The 18,109-nt window shown below is 38.5% G+C and overlaps 1 protein-coding gene across 7 annotated transcripts in view; it reads right to left on the reverse strand.

The window, feature by feature from the left end:
• CEP128 (centrosomal protein 128) overlaps positions 1–18,109 on the reverse strand; it is a 357,186-nt gene that overhangs the window by 62,720 nt on the left and 276,357 nt on the right. For all 7 annotated transcript variants that reach the window (XM_032482452.1, XM_032482451.1, XM_032482457.1 and 4 more), the window contains one exon: positions 9,673–9,722. In XM_032482452.1, coding sequence (XP_032338343.1) covers positions 9,673–9,722 — 50 coding nt within the window. The remainder of the gene's footprint in view (positions 1–9,672; positions 9,723–18,109) is intronic.

An 18,109-nucleotide genomic window follows, 5' to 3' on the forward strand; every position in this document is an offset into this window, starting at 1 on the left:
CAGTTAAACGGCACCTCTATTGTGCTGATCACTCAATTCTTTTAGATCTGAGCTGCAGGAGTTTAGATTCATCACTGAGCTCATAAATGGCCTCCACCTCCACCCCTATTCCATTCGTGACAAATTTATTAGTTCTTTGTAACAGTGAAATGAGAACTCAGGATTTCAATTATAACCAGAGTGTAGTAAAGGCGTAGAGTACCTTGTAGGTAATATTTTTCTATTTCATTTTATGAACAAATATGGAAATATTGTTAACAGGCATTAAATGTTATTTATTAGCATGCTAATAAGCTTCACACTTTGAAAAGTAAACACTGAACGTAAACTTACAATAGTAAGCGTAATGCAGATACTCTGGAAAAGGAATGTACTTCAGAATTAATTCTTTAAAACCAAAATAATCACTGATTATGATAAAAAGACAAAAATATGAGGAGATGCTTATTAGTCATTCTTTCAGCTCATTTTAGTTTTATCACTTTTTGCACAATTTAAAATTTATGCAAATGTTTTCAGTGTTCTCTTTTATTTTTGCCAGAGTATTTTGAACCTGGTTTAAAACTGAAATTGAAGAAGCCTAAGGAGGGCTTTAATAACAACTTTCTTCAGTCTGTTTATTTAAAACATGATGAATAAGCAAAAAGAAAAGGTGCAGAATTGAAAAGGAAAAATGATCCTTTCTTCCTAGAAGTGCTCAAGATTATTACTGGATTGTTCAACCTCTTGCACCAGGAATTAAAATCTGCCAACAGACAAATATAGATATAACACTGTCTAGTCACCACAGTCATGAAAGCTTGGAGGCTAAGGGTTTATAAAGAGGCAAGAAGAAGTTTCATTAACATTACGACCTCAGAGTCTCCTGACTTATTTAATGCACTTTCTCAAAACTTTTCCAGTTTCTTAGTCTTTTTTTCTTAAGGAAGTAGGGGGTCGTTAGTATTTTGGCTGCTAACAAATCATTCTTGTAGGAAAAAAAAAATGGAAGAAATGTAAAGGAAAAAAAATGTCAGGAATCTAAACAAAGATAAAAAGTATAGAAATTCTGTTCTCCATAAGCTCATGAGGCATTTAAGTACAGTGGCATAGAAGACAAACAAATTCTAACACAAGTACTAACCCTGCCACTTACTGGCTGAGCAAGCTATGGGCTTCAGCTTTTTTACTTGGAAAATGAGAATTAAAGTATCCATCATACAGAACTGTTGCAAGGAATAAATGACATGTATTTAGAAGTTTTAGCACAGTGTATGACACAAAGAATTGCTTAGTAGCTATTGATCTCATTCATTAATAAGTCAGAAGGTGACTTTTTTTTTCTCCTTTAATATATAGACCATCTCCCTTTGGGGTCGATTTATCACAATCTTGATAGGAATTAGCAAATGCTAAATAAACTTTTGTTAATAGATTGAAACAAAACATTAGTGAGTTTTCAGGGTCCCAGACTGGGGAAATCCTCTGCTTCTTTTTGTCTTGGAAAATCAGACAGGTGGGAACGGGAGATAGCCCTTAAGGGACAGAACTATAGTTTCTTTCAGTGATCTCCTATTAATACTCAGGACCTCAGATTTTTGTTTTATGAGTCAATGGAAACTGTTTGAATCGGAAATATATTATTGCTGAGCGTCTGTTTCCAAATCTGTTGTACATCACAGTCATTACTTAGAATATTGCTTTTCACAACTGTCACGGTTATCAGGAGATGAAAGACAAAACAGAAAACACAGTGTTATGACCTACATGTGTGTGTCTCCCCAAAATTCATAGGTTGAAATTCTAATCCCCAATGTCATGACATTATGAGGTGGGGCCTTTGGGGGTGATTAAGTCATAAGGATGGAGGCCCTTATAAAAGAGACACCAGGGCGCTCTCTGCTCTCTGCCTGCTAGGAACCAGGAAGCAGGCCAGACACCGAATCTGAATCTGCCAACACAAATACTGAATGCAGACAGTGAATCTTATTTTTCCCAGCCTTCACAACTGTGAGAAAGAAATGCTTCTAGTTTGAGTCACTCAATCTATGGTATTTTTGTTACAGAAGCCCGAACGGACTAAGACATACGGTTATCTGTCCAAAGTCTGAGGCCGATCTAGGGAGGTGATATGAGAAGAACAAGCAGACATGCATTATGAAGCATGGTCTTGACGTGATCACTTTAACTGCAACCCAAATGCAATCGCCCCAAATTGGACGGTGACAGCTGACTCTGGAAACATGATTACAAACTCCCAAGCAAGCTCAATGCTGCAAAACATCATAACATATTTAGATGGTTTTCATTTTTCACAAGAAAATGTAAGCAGCTCTTTACATCAGGCCCAATGCCCAAGGAGCCCAGAGCTTGGACTCTGACAAAGGCACCAAGGGATGTTTTCCGGAAGTGTGACTTTTTACGGTGTCAAAAGCAAAGGAGATGGTGTATGGAGACAGATAAAATAAATCCCCTCCTCCCGCTTGTGGGAACAACTGATAAAATCTGTAACACATACTCAGTTCACGTTCACTACCAAGTTTCTTAGTAAACATCCTGTCACAGGGTAAAATTTGGGCTTTTGAGTTCAAAGGTTACACTTTGTCTTTGCATTTTTTAAATGTTTCCAAACAGCATCTGCTTTTAAGAAGCTTTTTAAGAAGCTTGATTCAAGGAGGCTGCTGAATCCTGAAGACTTGTGCTCTGCATCACTTTGGATAAACAGAACCAGGCGTGGTTTTATTTATTTTATTCCCCAAAGAAAATGATCTAGTCAATCAACTTCCATATACTCAGACACAAGACTACTTCAATCTCAGGTATTCTATTTTCCAGTTTTATTCTGTCACAAATTTGGAATGAAAATTAAGTTGCAAATTTCAGGTAAAATAGGGTGATAAAATTTAATGATCACTAAAATTTCAAGTGGAATCTATTTTACTGAGCTTGCTTCTCTGCTCTCCTGAGGTCTCCTGATGTAGTAAATTGAAGTGCGCAAATCTAATTGGCTGAGACCCTGCTTGACCCTGCCAACATTTTATCTCTGTTGAGACCTCATACTAAGTTTAAGGCTTGGTAAGCCTCTTCACCTTTTGAGAAAATAGGGATTTTAATGAGCCACTAAGTTGCCTCGCCCTGCAAGGGTCAAAGTGTTGCCCAACCCTCCATCCTCCATGTTCATCCGTGTTTTGTTTTTTTTAAGTCATTGTTTAGGACACTTAGTTTTTAATCATACATCAGAAAAAGAAATAGAGATACACAGCGATCTACCTACATTTTGAGGAATGCATCTTGGAAAGAACAGTAGGTGTGCATTACACTTTGGTTTCTGGAATTACAGAAGTTCCATCAGAGCTCTCAGGAGTCATCCGCAGGATGAGCAGGATGCTGGATTTACCTTCCAGTTTAATAAAGCCTTAAATAGTCAATTTATTCAAGCTGGGACTTCTAAAAATGTACTTTAGTATCTCCCAGGGAAATCAGAATTTCTGGGGAAATTTAAGAATTTTTTACCAGTCCGTCAACTCTTCTGGTGATCCACTGTTAGAACGAAGCATCCCACTTCACCCCCACTTTACCCCCACTTTCCCCTCCAAAGGAACTCAGGGGCTCTTAGCTGCCCCATCCCTGCTTTCTACTCACAGTCTTTAAAATCCCCAAACCAGTATGTAGTTTGAGAATTCAGGTTTGGGCATTCTACAGTCAGGCAGAAATGACTGACAGCAAAACTGCAGAAATTATCCAGTTGGTCTGTCCCTAGCCCAGCTTGTCACCTGGTGTTTTACTAGGAGGACTGGCCATCTACTGGAGCTACTGAGATGTTAATGTTCTATACTGTCAGCCTCTGCCAGGGCGGTTCATTCACCCATGTCAGTTTTCTGTCTTTGGTGGTTTTCCTTGCCCAGTTTATTTCCAACGATGTGACTGCCAACTCTACACTGGAATTCTTTTCCATATTATAATACACCCATATTAATATTTATTAGATTTGTTCCAAAAGAAATGCAAGCTCCATTTTTTTCTTCAAAACACCACACTGCCATAGGCTACTCTGTAAGTAGGTGAAATGAAGTAATGACTGAGGAAAAGATTATCTTCTCCTCCCAGCTCATTTTCAATGCTTTTGCCTAAGCACTATTTAAATGACAAAAACAAAATCAAACACCTGCCCCTCCCATCCCAAACTATTTCTAAAAAATAAGTCAAATTATTGAAATGGAAGATCTCAGACTATTTTTAAAAGCTATCTAGGAAAGAAATTATATATAATTATGAGTCGTATGAAAAATAACAATAATGCCACTTAATGTCCTTCTGGGGCATAGCTTCTGAAAAGTTTCAGAAAAAATACATTATTTCTTTAAAATACACAAACTCAAATTTTTACAACTTTTAAATGAAGGATTCAGCTCATTTCTCATGAATGTATTGATACTGAAGAAGGTGTCTAAAAATACTTATGACATTTAGATCATAGATCCTATAATTAAAATGGTCCCTTTTTCCTCTTAAAAAATGAGATTGATATTCACGTGAAGCCCACAGAGTCAATTTTATTATTGCCACATTGTAACATTTTTACTTTTTTCACTATATTTAATAGTTATCCTAATACTTCCTTTAGCATAATTTGGCTAATATCTGAATTGAAAATCATGGTTGCCCAGTGGAGGAGAGCAGAAAAGAAGAGAGAAGAGGAAGGGGAGGGGGGGAGGAGGAGGAAGGGGAGGAGGCAGTTGGGGGGGGATGGTCCTGAAGGAAGGCCTCCATGAAGGCAGAGATGTTTACTGTTTAAATGACCAGCATGCAGCATTATGTCTGGCACAAAGTAGGTGCAAATAAATAGTCCATGTGTGGAATTCACCTTTATTGAGGACCTGCCAGGAATCAAGGTTTATTCATTTCTTATCATAGTTAATCCTCTTAAGAATTCTATGAAGTCAGCATTATTGTTGTCCTCAATTTTTAGATTTGAATACCGTCTCAAAATGACCTAAAGATGGCCTAGTCAAAGAGGAAAGTGAATAGGAAAAATCATGTTGACAATTACCTATTTTTAATCTCATTTAAAATAAAATGAAAAATCAGATGATGGTAAACTGGGATATTGGGAAAAGAGGAGGGGCATACGCATTTTCCAGTTACTCTATTAAGTAACCGTTACAGGGAGCACTTTGAAGCTTTTCATAACTAAGTGTGATACTCTTTTGGTGTGCTTTGCATTCTGGGGTTCACAAAGTGATCCGGCGAAAAGCAAGAACTGGATGCAAGGTGAACTAGGCAGGTCATTTAAAAAATAAAAACAAACACAGCAACACCGACCACTGTCAGCCATCACAGTCAGGTGTCAGTTACTGAATGGTTTTCAGCTACATTGAGGAAAAGCGGATTACCTTTTGTGCCTATTTAAAATGTTTCGGCTGATCCAGCAGATTAAAGAAGGGATTTGCTTGTTTGAATGTACCTCAAACCCATATGCAAATAGGACTCTGATACTGCGCTACACATTTATAGTCACTTTATTTTTTAAGAAGAGCAGCACATGATGTAATTGCAAACAAATGTCACACACACATACACACACAAAAGAGCCAGACAATGTTAAGTTTCAGTGAAGAATTTTTGGTAATTACCAGCTGCATTGTAAAAATCACTGTCAAAAATGCTCATCTCCATCATTTGTGATTCTTCTGAAGACTGGAAACACTCTCCTGTCTGCTGCCAACCCGAACTCACCATTTTATCCTTTTCTGTCCCTGCAGATTCCTTCCACTCATGCCAAATCACTCACTTACTGACCTTCTGTTTCAATACTACCTTCAAGGAGGGAGGGAGAACAGAGCAGGGCAGAGAGAAGGAGGGACAGTGTAAGTGTGTGTAAGTGTGTGTAAGTGTGTGTAAGTGTGTGTAAGTGTGTGTGTGTGTGTGTGTGTGTGTGTTTACAGGAATGCTAGAACTTGGAAGTCACTCCCAATTTTTAAACAAAAATGAACTCTGAGACAGGGATGGTGGGTTTTTTTTTAATGGGGAGACCTTAGAGATAAGCAGGAAAATGTGCTATGTAAGTAAGAGACCAGTAGGATGGCATTTATTTATTTAGTCAACAGAAATTTACTGAGTACCTACTATGATACATAGTGGATGTCTGCAAAAACGCATGACTTGTTACATAGATATGATAGGAAATTACAAATTATTATTTTAAAATAAATTTTTATTTTCAAACCTAAATCCCTTGGATTCAAAGATTTAAAAAATATGTACTCAGTTTCACCGATTATTTTCTCCTTGAAATAGTCTTTGTTAAGCGGCATGACACTGTGCCGTCTAGAATTTATTTTCTTTACGTCTTAGCCTCCTTTACAGGATTTTCACTCCTAGACTGTTACTTAAGTTACTTAAGTGTTAGTGTCCCCTAGGGTTCTGGCTTAAGTTTTTGTTTCTTTAAGCTACATACTTCCCTTGGGAATTCTCATTGCTCCCATGACTTTCATGACTTTGAGTATCATTTATACGATATGGAGACCAGATCTGACGACACCAAGTTCTGCAAGTCCAGTTCAGTACATGAATCCCCCTCTTGACATTGCTACCTGGATATTTCAAGGCACCCAAACTCACAATGTCATAAATTGAACTAATCAACTTTCCTTTATCTCATTGAGTAGGACAACCATCTACAAAGTTGCTCCATCAAGAAACCTGAGTCATTCTTAACTCCTTCCGATTTACTTCCTAACAACCAATCTCAAAGTTCCCTACATTTTTAGATCCTAAAATGTGTTAAGAAACCATCCTCCTCTTCACACTGCCTGCAGTGACCCAATCCAGGTCATCATCATCTCTTGCCAAAATTCTCACAAACATTTGCTTAATTGGTCTCCCTGGTTTCATTACTGCCTGCCCCGAATGATTTTAGACTTCATGGCCAGTTATTTATTTAAAGTGAAAATGCGACAATATTGTTCTCTTGTTTCAAACCCTTTACTGGTTTCCCATACACTGCAGGTAAAATCCCAACTCCTTTAGACCTCCATGTACCTTACAAGCTCTTGTCTCGCCTCTCCTCTCTCAGACCCTACATTCCACCAAACTGACATCCTCTCAGTTCCTTAAACATGAAACTGATGCTTTCTTTTACCTCAGACCTTGTCATGTCCCTTCCACTGCCTAAAACTTTTCTGATCTTTACTGCAAAACCACCAATGCTAACTCCTGGTTACCATTTAAATATTGGCTCCCTTTGGGATGCCTACTTAGATTGCCAGTCCACCCCTGCTCACCTTACCCACCTTCAACCCTCTACACTTGTACCCAAACTAGCCTTATCGCCACCAAACATAGGTGTTGCTATATGTTCCCACAATGATGTAAACAACCCCTCTAATATCACTTTAAATCTTTTACAATAAACCCATACTTAAAATTCTTTTCCGTTAATTCTGGCACAAAGGGCAACAAGCCGTTTAGTATAAGCAGCTTGCCCAGCACGGTGCCTTGCACAGAACTGGTGCTCGATAAATATTTGTACAAGGAGTAAATGGAGGACCTTTTACTTACAGGAAACTCGAAGTGTTTAGGGATAAATACCCTTAAGGAGGATAACATTAAATGCAGAATGTCTGCTATACATAATTGTAGGATGATAATGAGTAAATAAAATTGACTCCAATTTGGATACATAGGGATTTGCTCACACTGTAAATTGGAATTAAATATTTAGCTCTCCCCTTCTGGGATAATCTAATCCACACTAAACACTTCTGGAAGACAGTTTTATGACTTTCTATTACAGATGAGAAAACAGGCACAGCAAAGTTAATTGAGTTACTCAAGGTTACCCAGTGAATCATAAGCAGGGCCAGGACTTAAAACTCAAAGTTGTCAATCTCCAGTACTTAGTGCTATCATTTTCGGGGGCAAACTGTTTTGTCTTTTTCTCCCCAAAGTTCTATCTTATGATTGTAGGACTTCAACTTCTATACTTTAACAGTCTGCTCAAAACTATTACCTGTAATATTTATAATTCAACGTGGAAACTCAGGAATGTTGACACTTTTTGATGGATTTTCCTCTGGTCTTTAAAATGAAAGACTTTCTGTGATATGTCTCTGCACTCTTGCACTCTGAGAGGTATAAGTTCCTTCTATGTTCTTAATAGGCTGCTAGTATTGCCAACATTGAACTCTACTGTTGCCGGACATCATACTGGATACTCTACACGTATAAACGTCCACAGCTGGTGCGTTCTATCGTACTCAATGGTCATTTTGATGGAAAATGCTACCAGTACTTAATAAATATTTGAGAAGCAACATAGGCTATCAAATTTAACAGGCTTGCTGGTTCCAACATTCATATTGTGAGAGAAATAAACTCAAAAAGATTTACACTGCCATTTAAAAAGGCCAGATATGTACTAAGTACCCAATAAATATGCTTATATGTGGTATTCTGGGGCAAATGGCAAACATAATGCATAACCAAAATGCATCAAAAAGCCTTTATCACCTTCTCAGTATACACAATTAGTGGATATCGCTTTGCTTTTTATAGCAACACACATTGCTGATATTAATTTTTCAGAGACAGACAGGGCAAGCAACACTTGAGATTTTTCCTAGCCCCAGAATGGACCACCCAGGCTCTTTCTTTGTATATCTGAATATAGCACAAGATGTTGAAAGGATTTAATCTACACAAACTGTGGCTAACATATGCCACTTTTATTAGGTATATCGAACTACACTCTTCTTTATCATTTTTAGACCAATTATACAATTTTCTCTTAACAGATACACCATCAAATAGAAGAATCCCCAGTTACAGAACATTTCCCTTGCTCTTTGGACCTTGCTTAACCCATTCTTCATTCACCAGGAGCAAACATCTTCACTCGTGAAGCACTCAAGCCAGCTCATTATATCACTCGCCAGCCCCGCCTTGCAGCTCCAGGCCCAGGAAGAACTCTAAATGTCCAAAGTATTTACTGTTCTTAATCCCCAATGTGACGTTAAGTGAATTGGTTCTGTCATGTGAGTATAACTGATTATGTCTCCTCTAATAAAGACAGACACTCGAGTTACCCGTTTGTAAGTTAACCCAATGTAAAAAAGGGAGAGAGAGCTTCTGCCAGATGCCAAGTTAACAGCAGTTGCACATACCATGGAAATGTCAATTAAAGTTCTAGTGCAATCTTTCAAACACAATTTTCCAGTCCAAGAAATGTATATAAATCCATAGTGAATTGAGAGGCATACAAAGCAAATGTTAAGCTCCATGTATGTGTTAATATTCTTGGCTGGTCACTGGCAGATGACATTGATGGAGTCAGAATACAGAATACTTTTGACTTTCACTTGAGAATGTAGATTCTATTAATTCATCCTCATTCATCAGCCCTGTTTTGAGGGGAAAGGACTTTGCAAAGATGTTGCTTTCATTTTCTAATGCTGTAGTTCCTATTAAACTAGACCAAGGAATAAAGGTTCCTTTCAAGAGTAGCAGAGACTGAGTTGGCTTCCTGCTTTCAGAGATCATGAATGTCCTCAAAGACTGCTAAAAGGACACAAAGTCCAACTTGGGTTTTGAAGGTTTTTTTTTTAACTCCACTTGCCATAGGGGTCTGATTGTGACAAAAATAAAGGCTAAGAGAGTAAAAACAAAGGTATAAACTAAAGATAGAGAATTTACCTGCAGAGATTCCATTTCTTCATCTTTTCTGTGAGTCTCCTCCAGCAGATCTATAATAAGAAAGTAAAAAACCCATCAAAATACAGTGTAAAAATGCATAGCCTCTTATTATCAAACTCAATTCAGTCAGTAGCTTGCATAAAGTGTTGCCTGGAAAGAGAATTTGATGTTTAAGTGTGAGAAGCAGCATAAAAGAGATGCCCTCTGGTCCTGACTGATGGGATGTGGCAGAGACCTGGACTCCACCAAAGCTAAGGTAACTGAGAAGCCCTGGGAGGCCCTAGGTCTGGGGGAGACACCAGAAAATGAGACCAAGTCAATTACAAGTCCCAAATCAAACCAATGTTTCTGGAATTGGGTTGAGTGCTTATATAACTCAAAAGCAATACAAAATTTTCTTGGGAAAAAAAAAAAAGGTTTTCTTTTGAAAGAAGAAAATAGAAACAAACAAAACAAACCATTTGCTCTTAAAATAAGCTCCCAAGCCAAGTTCCACCTCCAGAGTCAATTTCTATAACCAAATTAAAGCATCCTGGAGTGTAATGGGTGTTATTAATGGAAGGAGAACACCACCTTAACTGTAAAGTCATATTAATTATCATTTCACACTAAGAGGGTGGGAAGCATTGAAGTTACATCTGACCAACAGTCTGGCACCATCTCAGAGAAATTAGTGGCTGGAAGGTAAGGTAGTCAACTGAAGAGAGTTCTGTCTAAATGCACGCATATAGCCATGGTGTCTCGTGTCCTACATTAATTTATGAACTTGCTGTAGAGGGAAATGTATTTGGCAAGCAGAGTTTTCTGCCTGAAGCTATACCACCCTGTGCTATGATCTTATTAGATCTCACAAACCTAAAGAGGGCTGGACTGAGTTAGAACTTGGCTGAAAACTGGCAAGAAATACCTACAGCAGTGCACAATAATATTAGCATTTGTCTTATTCTGTGATTGATACAGCATACCAAGAGGCTGTGCTGCATAAAAGGCTAACACAACAAACAGAAACTCAATATGCACCCCAGAAAGGCAAATGCAGATGTTTTTAGCAAGTGCTTCCAGATGAAGCAGGAAGCAGTCATATAGTGGGTTACCAGCCACACTGGTCTATGTCATAATTGGACAGGCAATACCCTGAAACTTCAGGAGACCTGGTAGATGACATAATGGATGGCACTGGCCCTTTGAGACTGCATAGCTAAGAGAAATGCAGAGGACTGGCAAGCAATTTAAAGACACAATGTACTGGATTAAGGGTAAGAGTTAGTTTTTGCTCTGTATCTGTGCATGGCTGATGTTGTCTCCCCAAACACCTATAATCAGAGTTATATCAAGAAAGTTATAGGACAATGCCAATGTATTAGGGCATATTTTTAAAGGGGTTTTGGTTGGCACCAAAACCGACTTGGGGGTGGTAGATTAAGTGCCCTCAATCATTCCTCTCCCTGCATCCTTACTCATTTGCATTGTGACATTGTAGCCATCAAGAGGTCCCACATATCTTGCATCTAGGCTTGCCTCCTGACTTGATTGGGTAAACAGAATAGAGCAGAAGCAACTCTGTGCCAATCTGCACTAGGATTCAAGAGGCCTCATGCATTTTCACTTTTCCGCTTGGAACTCTGTCACTCCCATAGGAAGCCCAGGCCAGCCTGCCACAGGACAAGAGACACGTGTTCCAGGGCTCTTTCCACCCCTGAAACCCTGTAGGTTGCCCCAAACAGTAGGCAGCAAATGCCCAGAAGCAGAGCTGCCCAGTTGACCTAAAGATGATCACAAATAACTCAGGTGGGAGCCCAATTCAGACCAGACAAACTGCAGAGCTGAGTCCAGTACCAATTCCAACTCACAGAATCATAACCTATAGAATAAATGGAATTGGGGGATGTTTTGGTACCCAGAACTTTCTAACTGATAGCAACCAGTTGCTAACTGAACAACAAGCATTTAGAATTTATTAGACGGACATAAGAGTAACTAATCTATACAACAGACCTAATAGACCTAATAATAATAGATAACAGAAAAGAAGATCCAGACTCTGGAGAGAACAGCAACTGGTCTGGGTGGGGAGGGATGTGGGTAACATGAACTGATAGACATTTTATCCTGGGTGACGCTTTGTGGTACTCCACTCAAGATGAAATTCAATAAAGAAAAGAGCTAACGAGACTAGCTTAGATCTTGCACCTACAGGTTGGCCAGGGGAAAGTATGAAGCACTTTGATAATCTCAAAGGGGTTAAATGAAGAACAGGAAGGACTGTTTCCAAATATCAGGGTACTATTAAGAAAAGAAGGACATATGGATATCAGACGTGCCAAAGCAACAGATGCCCACTCCAACTGGTTTCAGGAATTGTGTCTTCAGCACAATTCTCTTCAATATTTGTGAGATATAAGTTGCTTCAATATCGTGGCTATTATAAATAATGTTATAATTATAAACATGGGGTGCATATATCTTTCTGAATTAGTGTTTTTATTTGCTTTAAATAAATACCCAGAAGTGGAATTTTTGACTCATATGGTAATTCTATTTTTAATTTTTTGAGGAACCTCCAAACTGTTTTCCATAATGGCTGCACCAATTTACATTCCCACCAACAGTACACTAGGGTTCCCTTTTCTCCATGTCCTTGCCAATATTTGTTTTTTGTTGTCTTCTTGATGATCATTATTCTAACAGGTGTTTGGTTTTGATTTGTATTTCCTTGATGATTAGTGATGTTGAGCATCTTTTTATGTGTATGTTGACCATCTGTGTGTCTTCCTTGGAAAAATGTCTATTCAGGTCCTCTGCCCATTTTTAAAATCAGATTTTTAAAATATTGAGTTGTTCAAGCTCTTTACATAATTTGGATGTTAACTCCTTAGCAGATATATCATTTGCAAGTATCTTCTCCCACACAGTAGGTTGGCCTTTTTGTTTTGCTCATGGTTTCCTTTACTGTGCAAAACCTTTCAGTTTGCTGTAGTCCTATTTGTTTATTTTTGCTTTTGTTGCCCTTCCCTAAGGAGACAGAGCCAAAAAATATTGCTAAGCCCGATGTCAAAGAGAATACTGTGTATATTTTCTTCTAGGAGTCTTATGGTTTTAGGTCTTAGAAAGTCATTAATCCATTTTGAGTTTATTTTTGTATATGGCATAAGAAAGTAAGTGTCCATGAATGAATGAATAAGATGTAGTACATATATACAATGAAATATTACTCAGCCATAAAAAAGAATGAAAAATTACCATCTGCGATAATATGGACAGAACTAGAAGGTATCATGCTAAGTGATTTCAGAGAGAGAAAGACAAACACTATATGATTTTTCTTATATGTAGAATCTTAAAAAAAAATCCAAACAAAATAGAACAGAAACAGACTGATAGATACAGAGAACAAACTGGTAGTTGCCCTAGGAGTGGGCGGAGTTAGGTGAAATAGATTAAGGGGACTGAGACACAAACTTCCAGTTATAAAATAAATAAGTCACAGGATATAATGTATGGCATAGTGAATACTATCAATAATACTGCAATAGCTTTGTACAATGACAGATGGTTACTAGACTTATTGTAGTGATAAATTTGTAATGCATGTAAATGTCAAATCACTATGTTGTACACTTGAAACTAATACAATATTGCATGTCAACTATACTTCAACTAAAATTTTTTCAAATGAAAAAATAAGTATTTGTGAGATATTTGAGTCTCTATGTGAACATGGCCATTCTGCTCCACTCCTTCTGGACATTAGGAGATTCTCAGAGCTGGGGCCCTTGTCATGAATTACATTGTTTAATGGTACAGTGAAACAGGAATGGTGGAGAGTGGGGTCTATCAACCATTAAAGAAAACTGATTCTGTTCCTCCAGAATCGACTTGGTATGGCAAACACCAAATGCCTTAGCTGAAACTTACTGGATAAATAATGGGTATTGGATCTCTTATATAGCCAAACTCAAAACACATTTGATAAATATAGATGTAAAGAAGTTCAGTCTACCCTCAGAACGTCATAGAATTATTATAATTTAAAAATTACATTCTCAGTTTTCCTTAAATACATAAAGGCCATGCTGCTCTTCCAACAAGAGCTGATACCAGTGGCAATGCTTAATTCTGAATGACTGAACAACACTATCACAGAACTCCTATAATTGATATTTAAAATACAGAACTCCCCTTCTGATCACCACTACTGGCTCTCATCCCAGCTTATATCAAGGGTCTAAGTGGATATCTGTTTTTTGTCTCTATGCCACATCCCTTCCCTTTTAGAACTTCATGTTGTTCTTCTCCATATGATTCCTGTGAAACTTTCAATCAAGGGGACAACCTCTCCTGCCACAAAAGCAGATCCTGACCCAAGCTGGCCAGTCAGTGCACTGTACCTCCCCGAGCATACAAGCTAAGCAATATGGGTACTGGGAGAAAATCTCTTCCACAGCTGCAAGCTTCTGTTAGCCTGGCAATGCCAAGGCTCTATTTTCTACTAAGTCAAAGGAACTTGTGCCACAGTGAAGCTGGTAAAGAAGAGAGCAAAGCCAAGAAACAGAGAGTTGGTTGAGGACAAGATCCAACCCTTATCTGAGGCCCACATTAACTCTGAACTTCTAGCACTTCATTTTTCTTTAGTAGTTTTAGTTGGCTGGCTGTCATTTGTAAAAGTCTCTGGGAATGTGATTTGTCCAATCTTCTTATCTCTATGCAGAAACTTGCAGAACTTTTGAGTTAGCAAGTACTTTCTATTCCACAGTGAAATGTTTCATTCTGCAACGAACAGATGAAGACATGAGGCTGAGAGAAGGCAAATGGTTTGCCTGCGATGACCTGGTTAGTGCGAGTGCCTCAGCCAGAGCTTTGCTCTCCGGTCTTCCTACCCTATCCAGCACATCGAGCTCTCCTTGGTATCACTCAGTACTTGATTGTACCCATCTTTAAACGATGTTTATTTTTTAAATGCACACATCTGTATTCCTCTCACTTAACCCTAGGCGTTCACGGACGATGGGCTTTGTGTCATTATATCCGTTGTCTCCCTAACCACTGCTTATCTACCTTTGCGACTTTACGTAGACTTTGTTTCCCCAAATCCCCTTCTCTGCCTACATCACTGCTGTATGCAATGGCTCACTTGTTAGATGCACTGTTCAACTACTTGAGTTTGGAATGATAAACAGGGTTATTAACCTGTGCTGATGAAACACGGCTACCAGGCATCACTGAGATGTGACTACTTTACCACAAACAGACACAGGCTGAGAGAATACAGGTGAGACCTACGGACAGTTGATGTGACATAATGCTCTGAGTGTGATGAGTGCACCTGGTTATAACGAGCCATCCTGCTGTTTGCTCCTCCCAGCTGAGAACAAACGATCACCATGGAAAAAGCTGAAGGGCTGCTCTGCTCCCTTGCTCACCACTGGCATGTTTGTGTTTTGCTTTATTATTCTCTGGTTTGCTGTTCAATACAAACAGCAATTCAACTGCCATGCAAGTTGCTGTGGCTAAATGTGCTTCCATCAACATTAGTTAATGAAAAGATTTTTTTTGGTGAAAAGGGCAGCCATCCTGTGTATTTTCCTTGGACTGGTTCTAGCTCTTTAAATGAGCTGATACTAACTCTTTATGACATACAATTATTGGGGGGAGGGGATCTCATTTAAAAAAGCAGGACAGCCTGGATGAGAACTGGAGAATCCTGCTGTTTTGTTTTTTTTCCACACTGAATTTCTCTGGCACACTCAGGGTAATATATCACGACTACGTTTCTTTGCTAAGACAGTCTTGTACCACTTCCTTTGCAGTCTTTGCAACTAGTGGTCTGGCTGTTTAAGGAGGTTTGACACTTTCTTATGTTGATTCTGGTTCCTGGTAGTCAAGGAAGCAGATAAGTTGTTCGTTTATTTGTTTTTGAAAGGAAAATCATGTTCAGGTGTGTGGAAGCAGCACCCCCATCTAGCACCTTGACCCTTCACAGGAAGGGTGGGAGGTCAGGTTTAGAAATGAGCAGTTTTTTTTTTTTTTAATTTTTACTATCAAATGTCTCATGCATATTATAACGCATCCCAGCTGCCAATGGAGAGATGGTTACAGAAACAAGGGCTTCAGATCCAGCGACAGGTGTAACAGCAGCGCTGGACACAGCAGCACTGACAGAAGAACATGGTGGATCAGTGACTGCGGTTTAGAGGAAAGCATTTAGTTTCTGGCTCCTGCACCTCACTTAGTAATTCTGTGCTCCTTTTCAGGGTTACTGTATGTGTCCTGATATTTATCTAAAATAATAGATAATGTAAATTCTCAAAAGAATTCAACACTTTTTAACAAGGAAACTTGTGCCATTCCTCTTTGTGGGTGGCAGCTGTGGTATAATGAAATTAAATAAAATGGCATACCTCACCCCTTAAAAGGTCATAAATGACGGACTTAGTCTCCCACCATTGTATACGAGATACTCAAGACACCAGCTACGTGCTGAAGACAATGGTCAATTTCTCTTTTTCTTTCCTAGCTCTCTAGTTATTTAAATTACTCACATTTTAGGGATAGTAGGGACCACTGAAATAATCTAATCCCAAGGGTTTTACTTTTTTTTGTTTTAAGAAGTAGAATTCTGTCCTATGAATGAAATTATATACACTTTCAAGTGTATGTTATAAATAAGTAATCTAAACAGTTGAAAGGAAGTTGCTTTGGTGGAAGCAGCGTGGAGGGCCTGGATGCCAGCCCCCTGGACTTCCCTCCTATCCTGGGGCCAACCCCTGTGGTGCCGTGGTGGAGCTACAGAGCTCCGAGTCCTGCTGACTGGAAATCACTGAGTTAATCCCCTCTCCTCACATGTTATAGATGAGGACTGAGGTCTGGGAGATTAAGTGCCTCTGTCAGTGTCGCCTCTAGTGGATGGGAGTATGTGAACCTGAGCCCAGGGCTTTGGAACCAGACCAGGTCCCATTACCTGTTTTCACAAAACATTGGCCATCCTCCTTTGCCTTTCGGGATTTCTACTCAAATGACATAGTATTCCAAGTTCTATCATAAATGCCTATACATTTTCCAATTCTTCCCCAAATTTATAGGGAGCTTTGCTAAAGCACTTACGTAACAGCACCAGTCTGTGAGAAGACCTAGTTAATGGCAGCCCACAATAAAATTCCTCAACTCTGGGAGATGATATCAAAAGATGTGGCTCTGATGTAAAGCAAATACCTAGACACTTGAAAAGGCAGTTTGTTTTTGGCAAGGTATATTCAACATACAACATACAGAGTATTTCACAAAATAAATCAACAACAACAAAAATCTGTTTAAATGAATGGGTGACAGTTGAACAGTTCCTCAGCTTAATGTAACAGTTATCAGTAAATGTTTTCCCCATTTTATTACACTAGTAAAGGTAAACAGGATAAATGAACAACAATATGAGTCTACATTAGCCAAAATATCTCAAAGAAAATAAAATGGGTTGGTTTTAAATTGATCTATGTAAAACTCTTAAAATAGTGTCTAGTACACAGTAAGAGACATGTGTATGTATATGTGTGTGTATATGGGCTTTATTATATTTTTTTAAAAATTACCCCACAGTATGCCTGCTAAAATCAGGAAAATGTGTGAAAAATAATCACCTACATTTTAAAACAAATAAGCAGAAAAAGCCCTCAAGCATTCTGTTTTTGGATTCCATCCATAATTGGTAGCTACGTTATTTAGAACTCTGCCATATCTACTGCCACCCACTGGTACATATCTGGATATACCACGGTGAGTTAAGAGTTTTCTCATCAGACCTGACCACAGAAAACACACAGGTTAAAATGAAAAAAAAAAAAAAAAAAAAAGTTCAAAAAGTATGGCTATCCTCTGTGGTTAGTCTCAGACGCTGAAACAACATGCTGGTCTCCAGATGGAGCCCAAATGGTCCAATAAATGAAAGGTTTATAGTCCACTGTCTGTCTTGGGTATGTGGCAAAACATCCAAATACAGGTACTCATGTTTTATTTGATGTCAATTCATTTCTGGTGAAATTTTCCATCTTGACAACTTAAGAGATCTAAATCCTCTTCTCCATAAAACTGCTACACTATAGAAGACAACACAGTAATCTACCCGATTCCACCTCATTCTTGACTCTGGCATGAAGAAACACCAAGATATAGAATGAAAGTCCTGACTCTGTCAACTACTGAGATTGTTGACATTTCTGTTAGCAACAAGAGCAGAAAAAGAAACAAATCACCTATCTTAAATGGGTGGAAGGGCTGTCTTGGTCAAAAGGACTACATATGACAATCAGAAAAATGAGTAAAAGAAGTTTATGATCTATTATAAACATCACTCCAAGAGTTAAGTTTCATATGCTCAAATCCAGGCATAAAATCACGTTCCTTTCTACATATAATGTCTCTAAATTGCATTCACCTTATGAAAAGTTTG

The sequence above is a fragment of the Camelus ferus genome, chromosome 6 (genome assembly GCF_009834535.1).
Source record: "Camelus ferus isolate YT-003-E chromosome 6, BCGSAC_Cfer_1.0, whole genome shotgun sequence".
In the NCBI taxonomy this organism is placed as follows: domain Eukaryota; kingdom Metazoa; phylum Chordata; class Mammalia; order Artiodactyla; family Camelidae; genus Camelus; species Camelus ferus.